Here is a 25,886-nt window from a genome sequence, read left to right as displayed (position 1 = left end):
TTAACAGGCACAGATTTAGTAGCTTTAGCTGCTTTAGCCCTGGCAAAGGCCTTAATGGACATGGCTGCTGGTGGCCTAGCAGCTCCACGTGCAGGGGTTGAAATATCCAAGGGAATAGTGTCAGATAATTCCTGAGAAACCACAACTGCAGGTTGGATTTCTGAAGCCGATTCCACCAGGCTGGAAGAGGCCTCGGTAGAAGGTAAGTTTTCGGCTGAAGGAAGAACCGCTTGCTCGGTTTCAGCTGAAACAGAGACACTCGCGGTTGGCTTAACCGTGGTTTCGGCCGAAACCGCAGACCGCGAGTGTCGGTCCTTTTCCTTGCGTTTTTTGGATATTTGCGAAGTCGGAGGATCCGACGGCATAATATAAGCAAAATCGGAGCCGAAAAACTGCTCAGCAAATTCCGACCGACGTCTAAGCGTCCGTCGGTTAAAAGAAGCACAGGCTAGACAAGCTGCTACGTTGTGGTCTGGGCCTAAACAAGGTAAGCAGTAAGAGTGGAAATCTTTATGAGGTATTTGTTTCCCACAAGTTAAACAGTTATTCACTTTTTCTGACATCGGCTGAGGCAAGAAAGAGTCCCCAACGGGGTACTTAACTTTTTAGAAGTCTTCGGTAGTAGTAGAAGTATTCGGTAGTAGTAATCTCTGGTTCTGACCGACCGGCACTTGCGAACAGCTTCTGCTTCAGGCGCCACGCGGCAAGAAAGACTGAGGAAAATGGCGTCGGCTGATGCCTTTATACCCGAATAACTGCAGCAATGACGTCAGGTGAAGTGCGACACCAGCCGATGCCAGACCCAGACTTTGGAATCCAGCCGACCGAAGGGCTGCCTGACGACAGGACAACCCATTTGTAAGGACTGCAGATGCATCCTTGAAGGACATCCTGGGAATATGCATCAATTTACCTCTATCATCCCATTGTTTGAGAATCTGAGAAGCAGCAGGACCAAACACAAACTCAGAACTTAAAGGAGCATTTAAAATCTCATTTTTTTAAATCCTCAGAAAAATTCTGGTTATATAGCCAAGCATACTTTCTTAATGCAACAAAAGCAGCTGCATTTTAAGAAATTATGTCAGCACCATCCAAAACACTCATTTTTCAAAACAGGTTTCAAAACCTGAGTCAAAATAGAAACAATCTAATTCATGTAACACTTCTGTTCAGTAGGCAAAGATGCAGCAAAGTCATCTAAACTGTAAACACATTGCAAAATCAACTTCCACATAAAGCCTGGATAATTTAAAATTCTAAAGGATAAATTATTAGACTGAGCCAACTCCCACTCCTACCCAGATTCTAACCACTAGCCAATTTTATCCAGGTATAGGGTTAGAAGAATCCAAGGACCCCCCCCCCCCCCTTTACAGTTGGGAGCTTGAGAAAGCACAGCTGGGTCAGCTGACAAAGGAGCAAAGAGATCTGCAAGATCAGAGTACACCTTCTCGTGGCCTTTTTAGGAACCGGTTCACTAGCCAAAGGAGATTTATATGCAGTTTTGTAAATTATCTTTTAAGGTCAGTGACACAGGAGAAACAGTCAAAACATTTGGAATCTTGTCCTCTAAGATCATAACTTCTGCCAGCCTCTGGCAGAGTTCCAGACTGCTTCCAGTTAAATAAATCTCTAAACCTAGCTAGCATCTGTGGACTGTGAACACCTGCTTGGGTTTTTTCAACCTGTACACGTTCCGAAGAGTCAGACTGGATGAACTCAAGAGTGTTCACTACTGTCTGTATGATAGTCCCCATCAAAATTTGAAGCTATAGACTGATCTCTATAGAAAGTAGCCTCATAGTTATTCTCAGCTGGAGCATAGTATTCAAGATTAGTTGATTATAAAACACACTTAGCTGAGGAAACCTCATCAGTCCTATGCATGGTGAAAAAATGATCGTCTACAGTGTGGTGAAATTTGTTTCTTCTTATTGTAAACTACTCTAGTGGACAAAATATCTAGGGACAGAATATCATACCTGTCAAGAGGGTATCTTTCACAGGACCTTTCATGCACCTAAATGGTTTGGTTCTTTCGTACCTGAACCAGATACTGGAATAGCCCTTCAGGATATGTCTGATCCCCATACCATTGAGGGTTGCAGGCTCATACCAGAGAGTAGCAGTGGAAAGAGACAAGCGGTCTGTGGGCAGTCTTAAGGCAACAACAAATTGTCACACAGTAGGCATGTATTTGCTCATTTTTTTTTCTTTTTAGGTATGATTCTGCTATTTTTTTTTGGCTTTTAGGTGCAACTGGATTTGAAGGGGGGAAGCTGTATCAGGATCCATCAGGTCGTAGACAAAAAACACAACACTACTAAAAGTTAACTACAGGCTGAATAAGCAGTAATGGAACAAGTACACTGTCTCCCCCCAAATAGCAAATTGTGCTAAACTATATAATATATACCTTAAATTAAAAAGAAACCTTTTAAAACAGCATCAATAGAGTTTACATAGATATACCCTTGCCAGAAATGAAAAGTTCTCAACAGAAAATACAAATATAGCAAGATAATTTGCAGTAAAACTGATTTAACAATAAAACAGCTACAGCAGTGCTAAATCAGTACCAAACACCATATAAATGGAGGAAAAAAGTGAAACATTTAACATTTTCCTTTCAAATCTCAAAATGAAGCAGATAAACAGCAGAAACAACAGGTGCACGAGGCAGTACCTAGTGCTCAATTGACACCACAGAACTTCAGTGTCCCAGTACAAGTTCATAGGTGTGTACTAGGCTAATGGCCCTGGGGCCTTTACAAGCCTAGCCATAGGATTACCCTGGCATAGTGTCACCCAACCTTGGTTCCCAAGTGCCTCTTTTGAGTACAGCCACTGAAGTTATCCCAGGGGTGAATTTTCTGTTTCCCATCCACTCATCAAGATTTCTCTTGCAGAGGGTCAGCAAGGTGCTCTGCCTGGCATGTATGGGAAGTCTGTTCCATAGCATGGGCAGTCTCTGGGTTATGAACCTGTCTCTCCAGCATGTTCTGTTAATTGTGGTAATAAGGTTGAGGTCTCTGGAGTGTGTGGTGCTGAGGGATTGGGATTTCTTTAGATGTAGCATTTCTAAAAGAGCTGGGTCAGACATGGTTTTGTAAGTCAAGCAGAGATCACCTCTAAGTACGTGATATGAGACAGAACAGTTGGAGTTTTCTGAGTCTGTCCATATAGGGACAAGTGTTTAAGGCCTAGGATCCTCTTTGTGAGGTACTTTTGTGGCCTCTCCAGTTGTTACAGGTGTCTAGTGAGGTACATGCCAGATGGGGCATTGTACTCGATGATTGGCCTAATGAGGGAAGAGTAGAGGGAGACAATAACCTCTTTCTTCCTGGATCCAAAACTCTTAGTAATGAGATGTGCCACATAGAAGGACTTTCTGACCACAGTGGCAATGTGGTGATCAAAAGAGAGGTTGCTGTCAACCTGTGTCCCCAGATCTCTTATAACACCTTCTGTGTTGAGAGGACTACCATCAATGTGGTAATTCATGGGAACCACATTTTTCCCAAAGGGGATGACGACACATTTTTTGGCATTGAGCTTAAGGCCATGGTTCTGACACCAGTCGCTGGTCTCAGTGATGCCATTATGTAGGATGTCAACATCACTTGGGGAGTTAATAATAGCTCCCAACTTGCAATTGTCTGTGAACATTGTCAACCAGAGTCCCTTTGTGTTGGCCTGGACTTCAGAGAAGTAGATACCAAACAGGAGAGGACCCAGGACTGAACCCTGTGGGACTCCACTCGTGACTAGTTGGCAGTCTGACTTGGAGTCAGCTACTTTCACACTGTGGGTTCTGTGAGCCAGTTTGCAACCCACCTAGTGATATAAGGGTTGATGCCAAGCTTAGTGAGTTTTTCTATGATTCCTGAGTGGGGAATAGTATCAAAAGCCTTGGCCAGATAAAGGTAGGCTGTACGAACCACCTTGCCTTCATCCACAGCTCTGGTGACTTGACTCAAAGAAGTCGATCAAGTTGAGCAGGCATGATCTACCCTTAACAAAACCAAACTGTGTGGGATCCAGAGTTTGGAGATTCCCTATATCCTTTTTGTTTATTAGGTCCATGATGATGCGTTCCACAGTTCTCCATATCAGACTCATCAGGGTAATGGGGCGATAGTTCCAGGGTCTGTAGTTACTCCTCCTTTGTGGAGGGGGATGACTGGGTCTATATTAGAACATCGAATGTTTAATAGTTAGAATCACTAAAGGTTGACCTTTATTGATCGAACTATTAAAATTTTGAATGTTCATAAAAAGAAATTAAAAAAAAAAAAAAGAAAGAAAAGAAAATCTATAGGGTGTAGGGGGGGGAGGCAAGCCCCCCTGCACCCCCACACCCCCCACTACTTAAATACACCAACTCCGAGACCGCACTACATTGAAGTAAACGGAAATCTCCCCTTATGGAAATTTCCATTTACCTGTTCGATATTCTGCACTTTCGCTATTCTCGTGTCGACAATGTCGGATTCGACATTGTCAGCTTTCGAGAATATAATATAGACCTGGATGACTGTAGCAGTGTGCCATTCAGTAGGGACAAAGCCTGAGGTGAGGCTGTGATTAAACAGGGCACACAGGTGAGGTGCCAGTTCACGTAGAACACAACCAGGGATATTGTCAGGTCCCAAAGAAGCTGCATTCTTGGCCTTGGGCAGTGCTGTTTTAACCTGTGCAGCAGTAATACTGAGTGCCTGGCAATCTACTGGTATTGTGATTGGTCCCTTTGGGGGGGAGAGAGGGGTAGAAAGCTGGCACTAAATCTGTCGGCCAGTATACTGGCAATATCTGTTGGCTTGGTACAGGAAGTACCATTGTGCCGTAGCTCAGAGCAAATCTGGGTATTGTGGTGGAGATTCTTTACATAACTATAGAAGGCCTTGTGGTTTAAATCATAAAATAGTTTACCAAAGTGCTAAAGTATTTTATGACTTGTACTGAGAAGCTGCTTAAAAGAAGTATTAAATATACAAACAGCACAATTGTTCTTCTTTTGGCTTTTTCTCAATTAGGGGTCGCCACAGCGGAACTCCGGTCCACTAATGACTGGCAGTTAATTTTTACGGTGCCGAGGTGCCAGCCCGACACCCAACTTTCAATGAAGGCACACCCATTCATGCATGTCTTTCGAATGCCACTCGACCATGGGGAGGACATGCAGACTCCACATAGAATCGAACGGGAGAACCTCTTGCTGTGAGGCAACAATGTTACTGCTGGACCACTTAGTAAATTAGAATTCTCAGTGGAATTAACAGCAGTCATAAATATCTAGTATTTTAAAATAAAAAGTTAACACACACACAAATACATACATGTATATTTGTTTTAAATAAAACAGAAAAAAATCAAAAGTATATAAAATATTATAAAGAGAATGGGAAATTCCCAAATAGATCGTATCTAAGTCTGGAAGCAGTAATCCAGCAATGCAGGATGCTGAGGAGATTGAACTTTGTGATTTCTACAACTGGCACTACAAGACTGAACTGACTTCCTGTGACAGAGGGTTAGACTTCCTTTCATGGGAGCGGCTTAGCAGGTCTCCTATCACAGGGATTTAGAGGGAATTCTGAGCTCTGGAAAGCTGCTAGTGTGCTTCTGTGCAGGCAGAGAACCCATGTGCCTCTGAGACAGCTTGAATGATGATCTGTATCTTCTTGACACTGAATCATTAGATCAGGCAGATGATGGCCATGATTATGAGGATGTACACATCTTTTTTTTTCCCAACTCAAACAAGCATCCTACTTTTCTTCTCACAGGGAAGGCTGTTGAGCTCTTCTGCCAAGTTAGATCTTTGATCTACCATTGGTCCTGACCATGTAAAAGCAGTTCAACTTCATTGAGTTTGGGTGTCAAAGTCGGACTCTAAAGAAGGATGCTCCTACTAGTTTTTCACAAAGAGCTGGCTACCACTGCCATTTTCCTGGACACAAAGTAAGCCAATACATTCTTTCTCTAATGTCTGAACAACCAAGCTTTTGATACAAGAGGAATTGTCAGAATCATGCTCTTACCAGCAGGCAATGCCTGTGCAGGTCTTGACCAGTAATATGATAGGCAAATAGACAAGTACTAAACTGTCTTAGAGCTTTAGTAAAACAATAAGAACTGAGATCTGAACTACATGAATGGCTCTGAAGGCATGTATGATTATGTGCATCCTCAGAGGATTTTAAGGAAAATGTGATGAATGCTGGCAGTTCCACTGGTGTATAGGGATAAAGCCCTGACCAGAGCCCGGCAGTCTAGGTCTGTTTATCAGCCTGGGCCCTGAAGGAGCTGGAAGAGGGTGAGAGAGGAATAAGCCATGCTTACTAACTATCTTCAGGTGGGGTTTGATGCACATGTCTGGGGCTCAATTCCCACAGTAGAATGCCTGGTGATGTCTGGAAAACCCACAAGAGTGCGGCTTCAAAAGGGGGATCACTTGGAGTTAAGTGACATGTCCTTGCGAAAGCTAACTGCAAACTGAACCCCGCAGTGTGAAAATGGGCACAAAGGGCTTAAGAACAACACACCTCTCCTTGATAACTGATAATGGCACTTCCTCTACTGCTTGCTCTTTACTTATCCAAGGGATGAATGGCCTTCAGAACTCTGTTGTTGAGGAACAAATTGACCAGTTGTGCAGGTGGAGGTGGAAAGTTCAATGGCTGGGGGTTCAGAGCAAAAATAGAAATAAGAATGCTAAATTCTTATTCGTGGGGAAGTTGTACCCATCCAGGGAAATCCTACTCAAATCTATTTTAACTTGTAGAAGACCTATGTAAAATTCTCCAACATTCCCAGCAAATGGACAACTAAGAGAGTTGCTACATTCACCTCCAATTTTTCAAGCATCTAAACAACTACACAGACAATCTGTCCCCATTCACCCTAAATATAATGGTACATTCAAGAACAATCGTCTCTGGTGGAGATCCCTTATGAATAAAGTGTATAACAAAGGAAAATAATGAATAGTTACAAGAAATCTCCACTCCCCTCAAAGACCACACAAACACACCATCATGAAATTTAACAGCATACTAGAACATGTAAAGATTACAAACTTATGGTTGCTATGGATACCAAAAGAAACTACAAATCTTTCTTAATTTATGTCAGGAAATTAAGGGATAATGCTCAACAATGAACTGAGCTCATACATAGTAATATCACACATTTGAATATATAGACAACAGGTCAGCAGACAGATTTAGTGCTACCTTTACCCCACCTACTCACATTGTTCCACCCATAACTCCTAAAAAATGTATTTTTCCCAGTAATCATCTTGAAAGAAGTCTTAAAATCTCTGTTAAAGGCAAAAGTAATGTTTTTGTGGGATCAAAATAACATACATTCTCAGAACAGCCAAGTATGCTCTGTCTGAGCCTCTATGTAAAATGCTCAACCTCAGCCTATCCAAAGGGTTTATATTCATGATGCCTCAAGAACAGGCACTGTAAAAGCTCTACACAATGGTGGCCCCTCTACAAAGATAAACAACTATAGGCCCATATGTCTCACCAGCCTTATATGCAAAGCCATGGAGCAAATCAAAACATAACTCATTTATGCAGACATAGGCAACTTAACTGATTTAGACGCCCATTTAGTTTGGTTTTGTGAAGGGCACATCCTTTGTCCTAAACCTAAACAAATATCCTTGAAAAAGTTACAGCGGCTGTGGGCAGTGCTTATCTTGACATGTCCAAGGCTTTTGACACCATCCCTCATGCTGGTATTATTGAAAAGTTACACAGACTAAATTGTAAAACCCTTCATTCTAAACTGGAACTGCAAACTGGCTATCCAACAGATCCCATGTAGTGAAAGTTGCTGGTATCTTCACTGAATATAACATTTTGACTAGTGAGGTACCACAGGCATTAGTGTTAGAGACTCTCCTTTTTTGGCATTTATTTTGCAGACATCCATGCCAACATTTCTGATGTGTGGTTGAGTAAGTTTGCTGATGAAGGCAAACTGTACACTTATCCACTCATTCACTGAGAAGAAACTGCTCAAAAAACGCTGGAATATGCGCATACCTGTTGAACTGAAAAGAGTCTCAAGCTAAATGCAAAAATGTGAAGCACAGTAGTACCCTGTGAAAAAGCTGTCCCCACCTCATATCTTATAAGTAGTAGTACTCTTTAAACAGATGTGGTCATAGGAAACCTAGGCACATATGCAGATAACTCTCTCTCCTTCATTCAATCATATTTCTGTCATGTTCAGCAAATAGTTCTATCAGGTCAAGTTAATTTCTAAGGAAATATCTTCACAATTCCAAGACGTCATCTTACCACTGTACTCTTCCCTTAACAGCCCCCACTGCCAAGTACAAATTCAAACATATCATTCAACTGAAGAGGCTCCATCAATTTTTAATAAATAAATAAATAAAGGGTTTAACTTAAATCCTTCAACTACCCCCCGTAGATTAGCACAGCTCTTCTTATACTCGGTAGTCTACTAGCTGCTGGAGGTGTAGCTAGGGTGGGAGCAAAGGGGGCAGACAGCACTCCATGAAGTGTATTAATAATGGTTGCAGGGGTATTTTTTGTATTCACTGCATTTTTTATGCACATGCATCTATATGACATAATCCTCCTGCAAGAGGTATGTCAAAAGGCTACTAAATCTGTGCCAGCACTTGTTTTTGGCATGCATCATAGCTAAACAAGTGTATATGTGGATCAGTCCACTTGTAAAACAAGTAAGAAACACACACATCTGACATATTTTATAAGCAGAAATGTTGCTTTAACTGGTTGACCTGTTTAACTGTAAGATTTTAAACACTGACAGACTATAAGATGGTACCTTCATACAAACAACCACCAACAGTCCAGGAGAAACTCCCTCCCCCCATTTTCAACAAGTTATATTACTGTCTCAAACTTGGGGATCCCTTCATAAAAAGTACTTCACTTAACCATTTGAATGTATTAAAATACATAATTCTGCGTAGATGAGAGAAAGCAATGGTGGGCAGTACCAAAGCTATATGCTGTCTTATACAGAGATATCAAGCAAGGTCACAGGATTTTTTCTAAACAGTTCAGATGAGCCAAACAATTTTCCTAACATCCTGTAAATGCTCTTAAAAATCAGTGGTTTTAGTCACAGCTATCAGACATCCTAAGAGCTGCTGACTCTGCTTGCTTTAAACCAACAGCAAAGTCCTACCATCTTCTGTAGCTGATGCATTGGTGGCACTCTGCTGAGCTGAAGTTATGCACAGTATTTACCTGTCTAACACAAAAGAGTTCCTGTAACAGCAGAACAGGCACACCTTATAAAATCTCTTGAATAAACCATCTACTAAAGTACTCAAATAAGTTTTCAGAGACAAACTCTACACGTAAATGTTAATATATGACAAAATGTGTAATACAACAGTATGTTTTCTTAACCAACTAATAATTCAAGTTTATGAGTATCAAAATGGGAAGCTGCTCAAGCCAAAGCACAAAATAGCCAGGGATATTCAAAACATAAAAGATGATTCTGAAAACAAAGGATACTCTACCTTACTGATTCCACCAGTGTACTGTGCAACAGACTTGTCCACATCTGCTTGTTTTGCAATTCCCCACACAGGTGAAACTCCAAGAAGGTACTTCCTGGCACAATTTACAAGCTGTTCATGTTCTACTCCCACTCCTGCAAGCACCATCCTTTCAGGGATGAAGTAAGTCTGCATATAAGAGTGAAGTAACTTCTGGTCAATTTTATCAATGTTCTCTGATGGGGTGTACCGAGAAAGCCCTATTGTGTTTTCTCTGTATGCTGCCTGAAAAAGAACAACTTTACATGTTAAACATCACACATATTACATCTCGAACAACATTTCTTTTTACAGAAGGCAACTTTAACATGTAGCAGCATATATGAGAATTCTTAATGAATATTTTCTAGTTATTCAAATGAAAATAACTTGCATATACCATATCAGCTGATCTGCAATCTCCCTCTTGATATTTCCTTCTTGGTTCATTTCTGATTTTTTTTCAGCACCAGCATACACAGGCATTCATAGGAAACCACATAAACTCATTAGGCTCAACTGATTTTTTTCCTGGGCTCAACCCATGAATACTTCCTGGTTAAGTGATCTATTTAAGCCACAGAGTAGGAAATTGAGAAAACCCACAAATGAAACATAGTACACTCAGATACATGTTAACATAGCTGTAGGTCTAGCAAGTTTTAAGCTAATGTACAGTTTGAGAGCAAATATTTCTCAGAAATGGCTTAACCTAGACACTTTAAACTGCTGTACTAAATTTAACAGCCAGGTGACCTTTAACTTTCATTTATGGATTCTGCACTAAAAATAAAACAAGGAGCTGAATGGACTTGTTACAGAAAAACACTGACATCACTACGCGTCACCTCTGTGGAGTACAAGCTTTGATCCAGATTGTGCTTCAGACAACTCAGGTTTGATCAGTGTCTTGGGCACTGAGAAGCTGACCAGGGAGAGAGAGAAATATGTTAACTTTGGCTCATCCATCCTAAAGGAAAGTTACTGGAAGATTCCTTCTGTAGGAGTCCTGTACCTGAGGAAATGCCTGAGAGTGTACCACTTGCAAGCAGGGACTCTGGTGAGACAGAATCCACCAAGGAGTGCACATGTACTCTATCCAGAATTAAGGGTGTGCAGAAACATTGGCTCACAAAGAAGGGACATTTGGAACATAGCAAAAACATTTTCCAAAACCATGCTGCATGAAGTCCAATATTCTAGCTCTCACAAGATTATGATGCCAAAAAAACAGCAAGATGTGCACTTTTGTCTATGCAGTAACAGAAGGCTCAAGTCATACAGATGTCCAAGATAAACTTTTCATACTGTATTTGATGTAAATATTTTTGATAATCTCATTAAAGTAGATTCACCTCTGTCTACAGCCTGACTGGAAAAAAAACTCCTTGCATAAAGAAGGTTGGTGGGGGAGATGCAGAATGATCTTGTGCTCCCTTGCACTTCAGACATTGGTTGCTTAACAGGACAGGTAGAGACTCCACAAGTATGTCCTTCTCCAGGTACTTTAGGGCCACCGGTACTATTTGTAGTTCTTAACAGGTTGATGTGGTACTCCATTTTTCAAGGGGGACTACACTCCCTGCGCCATGTGGGAGCATTGGGTTTCTCAACCCACAAGTCAACTGTTCTTCAAAATAATGTGCAGCAGGTTCGGATGCATCAAGGTAAAGCCCAGAAGTTGTTTGGTGGGGATTATCCATCATGCCATGGCCTGGTGAAAGGTGATACTGGCCAACAACAAAGGTAGGCTCAAGAATACATGATGATGATGATGTCATAGACTGCAATCCACTGTAATAACCACATCCTCTGGCATGAAAACAATACTGTGTAGACCATGGCCACTTTTACTCCCAAAAGATACATCAGGATACAAGTATGAATCATGAAGCTCAAGCTATGATCCCAAGCAGAGGAGCAATAGAGAATAGATTGTATTCAACTTACCCAATGAAGGACTTGCCTCCAGATGGTCTGCAGCCAGCGACTCCCTGGACAGAGCTACAAAGAGAATACCACAAGGCTTCAAACACCATGGCCAACATCTTTGTGAAAATGTGTGGGAGCTGGAGAAGTACAAAAAGGTAACATTTTGTTCTAGAAGTGATGTCTACACACAGCAAACAAGAATAATCTCAGATGGATTCTAAATGCTGATGTGCCAAAAGGTGTTCATTATGTCAAATGCCATCATCCAGACACTTAATGGGAGCAAAGATGCAGTCCCCTGTATGATGACCATTTGAAACAGAATGCACTCATTTAGGCTGCTGAAGTCCAGAATGGGACAGCAGTCATCCATTCTTTTTGGAAAAAAATGATAACAGAAAAACTCCAAACCCACTAACATAGGAACAGCCTCTACACTCATCTAAGCAACACTTCAAGCTTCAAGAGCTCTGCTGAAGAAGAATGATCCACTAGTGGACCTTTTTTCTTAGAACAACTGGCAATGCCTAGAATACCAGCGGCAGTCACACCTAAAAGACACTGGTCCTGCATGATGTTTCTTTAAGCTGGAATGAATTCCAAGCACCAATCCCCAACATATAGTTTCAGCGTTGAGCTAGGACTGTATTGGACTGGCCACAAGTTTAGTCCCCTTGGGTGACTTTGCAGCATAGCAGGGAGCAAGACTTTGTGATTCTTAACAGTGTGACAGTCTGGGACTATGGTCATACAATCTGCTTTGCTCACCACCAATGTGTGAGGAGTGACTGACCTTAACATATGGCAAACGCTCACTGGTACCTCTGGTAACTGCCAGTCAGGTAGGCTTTACAATGACCAGCTTCCTAGGACTTAAAATTCTTGGCCCAGTGATACTTTACCACCAGGAACTAACATTTGGCCAAGAGAATTTTACACAGACACAATTAGACAGACAGACAGACAGACAGACAGACACACACACACACACACACACACACACACGTATGTACACTATGCCAGAAATAGCCAAAGTCACCTTTCCAGGCTTTTCCTGTCATACCACAACTGCCCACCAAGAGTACAATTACTTCTTGCTCTTAAAATAAGCCAACTGTTATATTGGTAGAACAACAATTTAAGAAATTCTTCAAAAAGCAGAAGCCAAGAGCTGAATTCACATCAACTCAATATACATGCCGCATACTCCTACAGTGGATTAATAAACCACCAGCTACAAAAAAAAAGTATTTACTTGAAACAAATTTAAGCGATGCTCTTTGCAAATAAGCAGCTGGTGACTTGCACAAAGAAAATACAAAGTAAATGTGTTTAAATGGATCTATGTCAGTTGATCGAGTTTTCAAAAACTTGAAATTCATATCGGTGAGACAATATGCTCGAATTTCTCAACATGAACATTTGAAAAAACACATCTTTTTTTATGTTTTTTTTTTTGTAGGGAGGCAAGCCCCCCCATTCACCCCCACATGTGGGGGCTGCACCTCTCACACACCCTGCTAATTATATCAATTCTGAGGTCACACTATATTGACAGAACTGGAGGGTTATCTGGTGCCAAGCATTAGTCCCTCTCATAGAAAATGTAGTGCTAACTTTCTCTTGAAAAAATTGATATCAACTTCTGATTTATCAAAATTACAGTTAATATAAAAAAAATTCCACTTCTAAGAACAATAACTTCCGGACATTTCAAAAAAAACCTTGAGAGTCCGTGTTGTAATTACAAATCCAAACTTTTCCTTTATTCAAAGTCGAGTAAGTGTACAAGCAGGCAAATGAGCGCTGACAGTTACTTTGTTCATACAATTAGCTTTATTTATACAGGTGAGTTCAAATAAGTAGTTAACAAATACCAAGCAAAACATCAGTATATTGTATACTATCATAACAGTAAAAGGCTTAGGGTTTTTTGGATAAGAATGGTGGAATTTCATAGGTTGGAATTAGGTTGTGCTAGTACGAGAGTGGTGGTTGCTGAAAGGCCAGTCAGAGTTGAGATCAAGCCAGGTGCCGGTATTAGCTTAAATTAATTGGGTGATGCCACTGAATATATTAGTATTACTGGCTCGGGGGGTGTTAGCCAATCAGGAGTCACCCATACTAGACTTTGCCCAATTGCGGAAGGTCAGGTGGGTGTATGATGTGCCGGTATGCTAAACGGCAGTGCACACGCAGCCAATCAGAATGAATGTTGTAACTGTGATGAGAATCAAGGGGTTGAGTTTGGATGCCAAAGCCAGCCTATTATGGTGTCAGGAGAATGAATGGGAAAATAATAGCTTGGAGGTTGGGAGCATCTAACTGGGCTCTGGCTCAGTAAGGTCATGCTATTGGATGGTCCCCAGAGCAATAGCAGTGGGTATGAGCTGGCCAACGACTGGTATGCTAAAGGGCAGAGTGCATGCAGCCAATCTTCATTAAATAGGACTGTAAATGGGACAAGGGGGGATGACTTAAGGCCCTAAGCCAGCACAGCAATCAGCAGGTGAGTACAGTCCCTTGTTGTAATCACCCAGAGCTAAAGACTCCATGTCAGCTAGCAAAATGATGTGGTCTATAAGAATTATGAGGCACCAAAAAAAACAGACATGACTTAACATCTGCATGCTAAGTGAGCTGCCCTTTTCACACATGCAATGACTTATAAAGGTCAATGATCTTTTCAGGGGCTAAACAGGCAGTCCGGTGCTTCAGTCTGGCTTGATGAGATCCTGAATGACTCCAAAGTTTCTCCCAAGAAATGTATCCAAAATTATTTTCTTGTTCCTCCTTAATGGATAACCTCATTCATGCCATCCTCCAAAGGTGTATCAAGAATCTGCACCCTTAGCGTAATCATTAGTCTAGCCAAGAATGCACCAAGAGAGATGGTATTCAATGCTAGAAGCCAAACACAGTCTTATAAACAAATAAATCCATACAGATTAAACCCACTCTAGAATGGGTTATATGAGAGGGCTAGTGCCATCATCATTTAACCTAACAAAACTGTCTACAACATGAAAGTGTTGGGGGGGCACAGAATTACAAAATGTCAACTAACAGACATGTCCAAGGCCGGTACATGGTGATATGGACCAAACATGGGAAATCAGATCAACAAGCAACTAGACAGAAAATAATATCACTGTAATCAGTATGAGTCCACAACCCTAATAACAGCAGAAGTGCAGGACAGAAGATGCCAGAAACTTGCACTATGGAGACAGAAGTTGCCTTGCTTGCCTTATCTGAATAGGCAGATCTTGAGCAAAGGAAATTCCACTATTATTCCAGCTTTCTACTATTCCAACATAACAGTGCCAGCATGAGCCAGAGAAAACCCAGCTCCAGCCGCTTCACAATCTGAAGAAGGAAGTAAAGTCTGCAAGTCTTCCTTTGGAATAGAGATACTTGTGTCTTGCTGGATTCTGCTTCCCTGCAGTGAAACAGAAAGTAAAGTTAAGTACGAATGTGGTAGCACCAGTCCCGATACGAAAAAACAGCAATAAAGATCATGCTAGACTTGAGTTACCCTGATAGCTAAGAGGAGGAGGATTCAACAACAGGAGGTTGGGGCCGCTGATGGATACATCAGTTATATAAAAACCACATCTAACATCATTCAACCATTCATCCAGTGTCTGTGGCAAAGAAGCGAAGGCCGTCGTCGATTTAATAAGGTACAAGCGATTAACAAACTAGGACCATTTGTGACATTTATTGAACATATACCATGTTTGCTTTAGGGCTAACTGGTAGTAACTGTTGTACCTTTTGCTGGATGTCTTTTGGAAGGGTGAAGAAGCGAAGGCTGTCGTTTGTTTATTGAGACCGAACTTATTATATCCACAGAGACTTTTAGTTTTCGTTTTCATGATTCTTTAACTGTGTATTTTTGACTCCTATTATTGTGGTGCATTCTCCTGAGTTGATTATAAGTTGAGGCTGGCACCAGGTTCGTTGGAAGTTGAAGGGACATATTGATTTAATGTTGTCAGCTAGTGTTTTGTACTTTCTTGAACTAACACGAATGGTTATAAATTACAGGGTTGATGCTGTTCAATATTGTCTAAGTGGGTTCCTTCTATTATATATGTATGACAACTTTTCAGTGGAAACTGTTATTATAAATAACTTTGGTTTGTTAACCACACCCTCAGTCTTCACTCACACATACCATACCACACCCTTTTCACTAACACCATTAACTGCTCCTCTGCCACCCACTCAACACATCCTACTATCACTCACCACTGCTCTCCCACTACAAAAAGTAACATAAAAGGAGAAGAAACAAACTAATACAATGGCTTTCCTACACTTAAAGGAAGCTTTCTATACATTAACTACTTTGGTTCTTCTCTGGTTATCCGTCCTTACATCCTACCACACACAACTTCATCTCACCTATCCAACTCAGTGGCAAACAGAAACCACAGCCAATACACTAAAGCTAACACACTTCCCTATATCTCCATTTGACCTTACCCCAACTCAACTCCATCCCATATTAATTATAAACCAACAAACAAAATTAACCCCTACTTATCCCAGAAACAAAAAAAAAATACTACAAAAACTACTTAAGCTCTACCTATATCTAACTCTAAAACTCTCTTGCTGTGGAGACATGCACCCCAATCCAGGACCCATTACTTCACTCCACCCAGACCTAACCCAACCAAATCCTCTTTATAACAGACCAACCTCCTCTCTTCTGCTCTTAAACATTAATATGAGAAGTATACTTAAAGTTCAGGACCTCCATGCACTATTGGCATTATACAAAACAGATTTAGCCATACTTACATAAACTTGGCTAAGACCAGAACACCATGATAATGAGATCACATCCCCTGGTTACAATATTATACGAAAAGATAGGCAAGGGAAAAAAGGAGGAGGTGTAGCCATTCTGTTTCAAAATAATCTCACAGCAGAACAGCTTAACTACAACTCCCAAGATGTCAATGACATAGAACTCATTCTTGCTAAATTAAAACTAAACTCTAGCAAACACATAGTCATAGCAGGTGCCTATATCCCCCCAGGAAACAATACTGACACTATGGAGAACCTGCTACACTGGATGACTATCTCCCATCCTCATGAGACCATACTCCTAGGGGATTTTAATATTGACTGGTCTGACTGTACCAAGTACAATCCCTCTACCCACATTAACCTACATGGGTTTACCCAAGTCATAGATACCCCCACAAGAGTTGATAAGAAAACCAGACGACAATCCATCGTAGATTGGATACTTCTGTCTGACAACACCTTGGCAAACCAGGCAGGCTGCCTACCTGACAATTTAAGCGACCACCAACCAACCTACCTTATTAGAAATAAATCCCAGCACTACAACCAACCCATCCTCAGAATAGTTCACACCAAAAAAAACTTCAAAACCAAGGACCTAAACAACGAACTAAAACACTGTGACTGGTCTCCCCTTAAACACCTACCCCTAGATGAGGCAGAAGACTACTTGAACTCAACCTTTCTCAAAATCCTAAACCGTCATGCACCAGCCCGTACCATCAGTGTTAAAACTATCTATGCCCCTTGGCTAACAAAAGAAACCAGAACCATAATGAAAGATAGAGACAGAGCCTGGGCTCAATTTCATAAACTTAAAACCACCACCACAAAACAAATCTTCTTAGCACTCCGGAACAAGACCAGAAAACTTATAAAATTCGATAAAACCAATTACTATAAAACCTTGCAAGACAAACACACACACAACCCTCAGAAATTTTGGTCCTCAATAAATAGATTACTGCACCCAGGTAAAACCAGCACTCCCACACTCATAGTACCAACCGACGCTGAGGACATCTCTACCCAATTCAACAAATTCTTCACCTAAACAGTCCTAGCCTTATCCAACACCCTAAATAGCACCACCATTTCCACTTCACCAACCCCTACTACCCCTATTACACAACAACCTCCTCCATGCTTCTCCTTCTCCCCAGCACCCACACAACTCATTACTAAACTCCTCAAGAAATTGAAACCTACTACACTGGCTGCTGATAAACTTCCCGCTGATTTCCTTCAACTATCAGCTGATGCCATATCTTATCCTGTGTCTATCCTCATTAACAGATCCGCATATGAATCTAAAGTACCTAACCTCTGGAAAATATCTCATATTATTCCACTCCACAAAGGTGGAAACTCCCTTGAGCTCACCAACTACCGGCCAATTGCAATTTTATCACCCCTATCAAAAATACTTGAAAGAGTAGAACATACACAACTAATGCAATACCTTCTAGAAAATAAACTTATATTAGCATCACAACATGGATTTCGTCCCTCCCATAGTACCACAACAGCCCTATTATCCTATACCAACATAATCAACACCCACAGAAACCACAAACTTTTTGTATCCTCTGTTTTCTTAGACTTATCCAAGGGCTTTGACATGGCCAACCACAGTATGCTTCTCAAAACTCTATCTACTCTCTACCTAAACTCCCTCACTATATCATGGTTCAGCAGCTATTTATCAAGCCGACAGCAAGCAGTTCTATGGCAGGACCAACTATCCTCCCTTCTACCTGTATCTATTGGAGTCCCTCAAGGCTCCATTCTTGGTCCCTTACTATTCTCCATATTTACAAATCAGATAGCTGCTTCCTCTCCTTCTGCCTCTATAGTGAAATATGCTGATGATACTACTACATTTGTGCTGCCCCAACCCTAAGCAAGCTACAAACAATAACACAACACAGCTTCACTCTGGCTGAAGCATGGTTTTCTACCATAAAACCTTTACTCAATCCCAAAAAAAACAAAACTAATTCTCTTCATCCCAGGTAGATCCCCTGCACTGAATGACTTCATCATTAACTCCAAGGACAATACCTCAATCACCCCAACAGCACACACTAAACTCCTAGGAGTAGTAATCGATAAACTCAAATTTGATATACACATAGCCCAAACAATCAAAAAAGTTCACAAAAAGCTAGGTCTCTTGTATAGGAATAAGCAATTCATGACCAATTATACCAAAGCCACCACTGCCAGAACCCACCTATTATCCACCCTACTGTATGCCTCACCAATCCTGACTAATCTTCGCCACAGCGAACAAAGCAAAATGGCATCTTTCTACAACAAGATTCTCAAATTTGCCACAGGTGCCTCTAATAGAGCCCACCACTGTCTTTCCCTCAAACAGCTCAACTGGCTTGAGCTGCCCTAATTACTTCTTACCACTCAACTCTCCAAAGCCCACAAACTATATTACCTCCCAAATAAAATCCCCATTTTACAAGACCTAATACAACCCTACACCACCATTCGAGCCTTAAGGTCAACAGACCAAAATCACATAAATGTCATCAAACATAAAAATGAGTCTGGTAAATCTCTTTTTGCCTGCTCTATAGCAAAAGTCTGGAACTCACTTCCAAAACACAACTTCTACAGGTTCTATTGCACAATTTAAAAAACTACTCAAAACCCACTACTTTAACAACTGGCTATGCCCATGTGACTCCCCAGGCTAAACCACTACATTTGCAGTGATACAATGATTCTACCAAGGATCACCTAATACTGCCTAACCTCTGTATATTAATTCTTAACTAACAATGTTCTATTCTGTTCGTATTTACTTATTCATCTCTGAAGACAGTTAAACATTTACCTATATACAAGTGGTATGCTTCTGGAATACAATAATTGTATCTATACATATATCTGTGAAGAAATGTAAAATATGTTCTTGTATAATATTGTATGCATTTAGGAGAAAGTGTTGTAATTCATAAAATTATTTGTTAGATTGTTTTTTAAGTGGAGCTTTTCTCCCTGGGCCTCAGCTGAAAATGGACCTGTGTCCAATCGGACTTTCCCGGTCAACAAATGTAAAATAAAATAAATACTAAAAATAAATTAGCTTAACCATTAGTCTAGCCAAGAATGTACCAAGAGAGACAGTATTCAATGCTAGAAGCCAAACACAGTCTTATAAAGATCTTACCTAAGCCCAGACTAAGTGAGGTCCCCTCAAGTGCACCTCACGTCTTATCAGGCTTCTTCTCAGGAATCTCTGTCCAGTGTTTCTAAGGTGTAAAGGACTTAAAGTAAATCCAAGCTGCTCCTTATAAGCTTAAAAGCATTTCCTAAGTGGAGTCATGGGTGAAGTGAAGGCGGACTCAAAACCTCTGTCGACCTCCATGACAGTGGCCTCAAAATCCTCTGAATTCTTATAGGATCTGCAGAGCAGCTGAAGCACCCAACCCATATGAGCCATAGGTGTGAACTTACATGGATATTAGGATGCGAGATACTGGAACAAGGCTCCAGTGGCACAGAGGGATAAAACTTTTGACTGCAGCCCAGATGACATAAGTTTGCTTAGCAGCTTGGGAGTCTGCTGAAATTGGCAAAGAAGATTTGGTGTGTCCACCCTTGGGGAAAAGGGGCATAGCTGATAATGAATTACTGTGCTCCCTTAGAAGAGATGTGAGAAATACACACTGGGACAAGAGACTGACTCACCAATCTACGGTCTGGTGATGGCCTTCACTGAGCAGGTACATGAAAGCATTCACTCCTCATGGAAAAGGCATAATTCTTGGTACACTGGCATGATTCACATGTCTACCCCAACAAGGGAAGAGATTTTATCCAATCAGAAAGGAATCAAGCATGCAAAATATTATGAAGTGACCAACCAATTGCAGGCAGAAGTTCTAAGCCAAGAAGTACATGATTAAGGTTGGTCACAGGTAACATACCCATGGGTGTTTTTGCCACTGTTTAACTGATGAATATGATGAATCAAAGTAATGCCAGTTGGGCTTCCATGATGGCTGCACAGTAATCAGCAGTTTGATTACAGCTGTTCCAGTGTGATAACAGAAATGCAAAAAAATCCAGTAAAAGCTTTCTATTTGGGTAAAATTCAGTTACTGCCTAATAATTACACTGCCTGGATGCAAAGGAGAAGTTTGGAGAAAGCAAGAGAAAATCAACCAGAAAAGGAAAAGAAAAAGCTTTGCCTGGGAAGAATCATGCATGTGTGTGACTGGTGCCAAAGTCGCAGACTAAAACTAAATGTCAACCAATGCATTATACTGCCTTTTGGGAAAATTGCCACCCAGGCTAAGTAGTCTATTTAGAAAACACCCCTAAGAGTTGACCCGATAGTCAGGGATCTGGGAACATATGCAGACAGTAATCTGAACTTTGACCAATATGTGGCCAAAGTAGTAAGAAAATCATTTTATGTCACCCAACTTACAAGTAAAGTCATGGCATCCCAGTCCAAGGAAGTCAAAGTGCCCCTATACTCGGTCCTTAACAGACCCATCATTGAATATAATGCCCCTTTAGCATGTGCCTGACCAGACATATGCAACAGTTGGAAAGCTCAGTTCCTTACCAGAAGAATCCAGGATATAAAACACACTGTCCTACATAGATCTCCTTTAAACCCTCTCTCTAATCTGTCTCCTACAGGTTACCAAGAGGCAATCTATGCCTGGCATGCAAGGCATCCTCGGATCCAGCTCGGACAGATCTTTTCCACATCCACAAAACAACAGCATCAGAACCATTAGATCCAGGGATTTAAGTTTTGCGGAGCCTTTGATTAAGGAAATTAGATCTGCAGCTAAAGTCATGATTTGTTTATCAGTAGTGGGCTGAGGCAAAGATTTAGGAGGGTGAGACTTAGCCTGGCTGGAAGCCTTAGCACGTGTGTAGGCCTTGATAGGCATAGACATAGTTGGCCTAGCCGCCCCACGTGCTGGAGTAACCTTGTCCACCGGTATGGTCTCAGGCAAAACTTGGGCTTCGGTTTCTGGTGGAAAATCAACAACCGGCACCGGCGTAGGCTCCGGGGCCGAAGTGATCGGTAAAGCGGTGTCGTCGGTCTGGAGCGGTGGAAAAACCTCCTCAGAAGAGACTGATGCACTCGTGGTAGTTTTTGGCGTGGTGTCGGTGGAAGTCGCGGGCCGAGGATGTCGGTCCCGGTCTTTCCGTTTTTTGGAAATATGTGGCGTCGGTTGTTCCGACGGCATGGTATAAGAGAATTTTTCGCCAAAAAAGTCTTCAGCAAACTCTGCCCGGCGCCTGAGTGTGCGCTTATTGAAGCAAGCACAGGCAGCACAGGCCGAGACGTCGTGGTCTGGGCCAAGGCAGGGAAGGCAGTAAGAATGGAAGTCCTTATGAGGTATTTGTTTACCACAAGACAAACAGTTATTAACTTTTTCAGTTTTTTCTGACATCGGCTGAGGCAAGAAAAGATCCCACGGGTACTTAGCTTTTTGATGACTTCGGATACGTAAAACACAGGAGCTGACCGAACGGCACTTGCGAAAGTACAGTTTTGTACCTACCATAAATGTAGATGTCCGATAGATATGCAACTGCAGTCATAACATATGGGTTGTCCTGCCTCAGGCAGCCCTCGGTCGGCCGGATTCCAAAGTCTGGGTCCGGCGTCAGCTGGTGTCGCCTCCTCTCTGACGTCAGAGCGGCTGGAGTATAAAGGCATCGGCCGACGCCATCTTCTTCAGTGTTTCTTGCCCCAGATGCCAGGTGCCCTCCTAGGAAGGCTAAATTTGGTGAATGGATAAACAATTCCAGACATGCACAACAGTAATAAACAGATACACCATAGGAGGTACCCCCAGCTAATAGGAAGGGGTAGTGGACCCATAAAGAAGGTTGCAGAGGGGTAGGAGGGTGGGAAAATATGACTGCAGTTGCATATCTATCGGACATCTACATTTATGGTAGGTACAAAACTGTACTATGTCCTTCAAGAATGCAACTGCAGTCATAACATATGGGTTGAATACCATAGCCAAGCTGGGGGTGGATGGAACTAAGAAAGGGATGGTGTAGCTAAAATGCCCTGCAGGACTGCCGAAGCAAAGCCTGCTCGGGATCTGGAGTATAAGGGCAGGTTGTAGTGCTTGTTAAATGTATGCACGGAGCTCCATGTAGCAGCCTCTAGAATGTCCTTTGTAGCCACTCCTCTTAGGAAAGCTGTGGATGTGGCTATAGCTCTGGTGGAATGTGGCCTAATATTGGCTGGCACACCTTTTCCATGGAAAGAATAGCAGAATCTGATGCAGTGTCCAATCCATTTTGAAATTGTTTGTTTGGAGATTGCTTTTCCTTGTACTCCAGCAGCATAGGCTACAAACAGTTGGTCAGACTTTCTGATGGCCTTAGTTCTGTCCAAGTAGTAACGCAGTTGCCTGTGTATGTCCAAAGTATGCAGCAGTTTTTCCCCTGTTTTATGGATTGGGGAAGAAAGTAGGCAGGTGAATAGCTTGATTTAGAGATACCCTGGAAATTACTTTTGGCATGAATGTAGGATTGGTTCTTAGAGAAACTCTGTCCTGATGAAAAATGAGGAAGGGAGGTACTGCCATGAGTGCCTGTATCTCCGAGACTCTTCTTGCAGATGTGACTGCTAATAGAAAAAACGTTTTCCATGATAGAAATTGCATTTCTAAAGTTGCTGCTGGCTCAAAAGGAGGAAGAGTTAATTTTTCCAAAACTAAATTGAGGTCCCATGCAGGTACTGGCTGTTTTCTGGGAGGTTTGATATTCTTTATCCCTCTTAGGAACTGTCTTAGCAAAGGATGTGAAAACACTGGTGGATCACAATTGTATTTTGCTGAGATTGCTGAAGCGTGAATCTTTATAGAAGAATATGAGAGTCCAGTATGAAACATTTCTGCCAAGTATTCCAATATCTGAGGTATACTCAGTAATGTTGTATCCTGACCCCTGTTGGCATTCCAGATGCTGAATCTCTTCCACTTGGCTGAATAGGTTTTTCTGGTGGAAGGTCTGCGTGCTTCCAGTAAGATCTCTTGAACTTTTTGGAAAGAGAGATAGCGGAAGGAGTCATGGTAACCTCCAGGCTGTCAGATGCAATGTTTTCAGGTTTTGATGGACAGTCCTGTAATTGTGTTGTGTTAGAAGCAGGGGCCATAGGGGCAGAGGCCACGGTTTGGTCCGAGTTATGCTCAACAGCAATGGGTACCAGTGTTGCCTTGGCCAGTCTGGAGCGATCAGAATGCCTGTTGGTTGTTCTGCTTTGATCTTCAGTATCACCTTGGTCAGCAGAGGTAGAGGAGGGAATGCATACATTTTTAGGGAATTCCAGCTGAAGGAGAGAGCATCCGTTTTCCAGGCTAGAGGATGGTGGGTCCTTGTGCAGAACTTTTCCAGGTGATGATTCATGTGAGAAGCAAAGAGATCTACGTCCGGTCTTCCCCATGTCTTTGTTATTTGTGAGAAAATGTGAGGATGTAGCATCCATTCGTGTGGATCCAAGAAATTTCTGCTCAGCTTGTCCGCCAGTACATTGTCCTTGCCTGGCACAAACTGGGATTGCAAATGTATCTTCAGACTCAGGGATTTTTCCCAGAGAATCATTGTTAGTCTGCAGAGGGGATAAGAATGAGTGCCTCCCTGCTTGTTTATATACCACATGACAGTGGTGTTGTCTGTCCTTATTAGCAAATGTCCTTGTTGTAGTGATTTTTCAAAAGTCTCGATTGCATGTATCACTGCCAACATCTCTTTTTGGTTTATGTGCAGATGACTTTCCCTTGGTGTCCATAGACCTTGAATGCATCTGCCCTCCACGTGCGCCCCCCCATCCATGATCTGAGGCATCTGTTGTAATCATTTGACCTGCTTGAGGTTTGTTGAAGGACATGCCTTTGTTTAACTGACTTGCTTGAGCCCACCACAAAAATTCTTTTTGCAGACATGGAATGAGTGGGATTACGTCCTCTAGGCTTTGGCTGTGTTGGGACCATAAGCTTTTTAAGTACCATTGCAGCTTTCTCATATGACGTCTTGCCAAAGGTATCAGAAGAATGCAAGATGCCATGATCCCCAGGGCCTGCAGGATTTTCCTTGCAGTCAGCTGGGAGAGCTTTGCTAGGCCTTTGAAGTACTCTGGTAACTGCTGTTGTTTCTCCTCTGTGAGGTAGGCCATTTGAGTTTCTGTGTCCAGTTTGGCTCCTAGGAAAATAATCTGTTGGGATGGCAGTAGTCTTGACTTTTGAATGCTGACTGTGTATCCCAAGGCCTGCAGTAGTTGAATGACATAGTCCAAGTTTGCTATTAAGGTTTGTTTGTTGTCTGCTTGTATGACGCAGTCGTCCAGGTAGGGGTATATTTGAATCCCCTGGAGTCTGCAGTGTGCCACTACTGATGCCAGGCATTTCGTGAACATTCTGGGTGCAGTAGATAAGCCAAACGGCAATGCTGAGAATTGATAATGCTCTGTCCCTGCAAGAAATCTGAGGTATCTTCTGCAGCTTTGTCTGATTGGGACATGCAGGTATGCCTCCTTGAGGTCCAGAGTGACCAGCCAAGACCCCTTGCCCAGCATGGGAAGGAGTTGCTGCAATGTCAGCATTTTGAACTTTGGCACAATGAGAAAAGTATTTAGAGTAGACAAGTCCAGGATAGGCCTCCATTTGCTTTCTTTTCTTGGAACAAGGAACAGTCTTGAATAAAATCCCTGGCCCTGTTCCTGAGGAGGAACCCTTTCTATTGCTTTTATACTTAACAGCTTTGAAACTTGAGTGAGTGCCTCTGCCCTTTGATGATGTGGCAGGTTTGGCATGCCTTGTCTTATTGGTAAAGTATGGAAGTGGAATCTGTAACCCTTGTCTATTAAATCCAGAATCCAGTTGTCCTTGGTTAAGCTATGCCAGTTTTTTGAGAATAAGGATAATTTTCTGCCCAAAGGTGCTTCTCTTTGAGCCTTTGTAGGCGGTATGAAAGTCAAGTCATTGTGATTGTCCTTGTGGTGCAGCTGGGCTGCCTGCCACTTCTTTGATTTGGAGGTTGCCATTGGCGGCCCCTGTAGGATCCTCGGTATTGCCCTCTACCTCGGCACGCCTGCTTTTTCCCTTTGAAACTTGTCAGAGTCTGGGAAGGACCAACTTTGAAGGCCAGTTTCTGCTGAACCTGGGTGGTTGAACCTGGAGGAAATCCTTGACTGTCTGTACTGACTTAGCTTTTTCCTCAATGGATTTCAACACATCTTGTGCATTAGCACCAAAAGCTTCTGTTTTTCCAGAGGTGCATCAAGTAACTTTACTTTAACATGGTCTGGCAATGGCTGATCTTTTAACCAAGCATGTCTACGTATCACAGCCCCAGTCATAGCTGCCCTACATGAAGCCTCCAATGCATCATAACCACACTGAAGAAAATGATTGTTAACCTGCTGAGTGTTATGTATATGATCCTGCAATGCTTTTCTATCAATAGGCTCAGGAGAGGCTAGCTTTTTCTGTAAATCATCCAGTAAAAAATCCTGGCACTGAAACATATGAAAAAGGCA

General features: G+C 42.0%; 1 protein-coding gene across 1 annotated transcript in view; it reads right to left on the bottom strand.

The window, feature by feature from the left end:
- PMPCA (peptidase, mitochondrial processing subunit alpha) overlaps positions 1–25,886 on the bottom strand; it is a 970,881-nt gene that overhangs the window by 528,620 nt on the left and 416,375 nt on the right. The window contains exon 7 of the mRNA XM_044057867.1: positions 9,557–9,820. Coding sequence (XP_043913802.1) covers positions 9,557–9,820 — 264 coding nt within the window. The remainder of the gene's footprint in view (positions 1–9,556; positions 9,821–25,886) is intronic.

The sequence above is a fragment of the Protopterus annectens genome, chromosome 16.part0, assembly GCF_019279795.1.
Source record: "Protopterus annectens isolate FY-2018-M chromosome 16.part0, PAN1.0, whole genome shotgun sequence".
Taxonomy (NCBI): domain Eukaryota; kingdom Metazoa; phylum Chordata; order Ceratodontiformes; family Protopteridae; genus Protopterus; species Protopterus annectens.
Note: the sequence above shows the minus strand (reverse complement) of the source record. Positions and strands in the feature narration are given on the sequence as shown.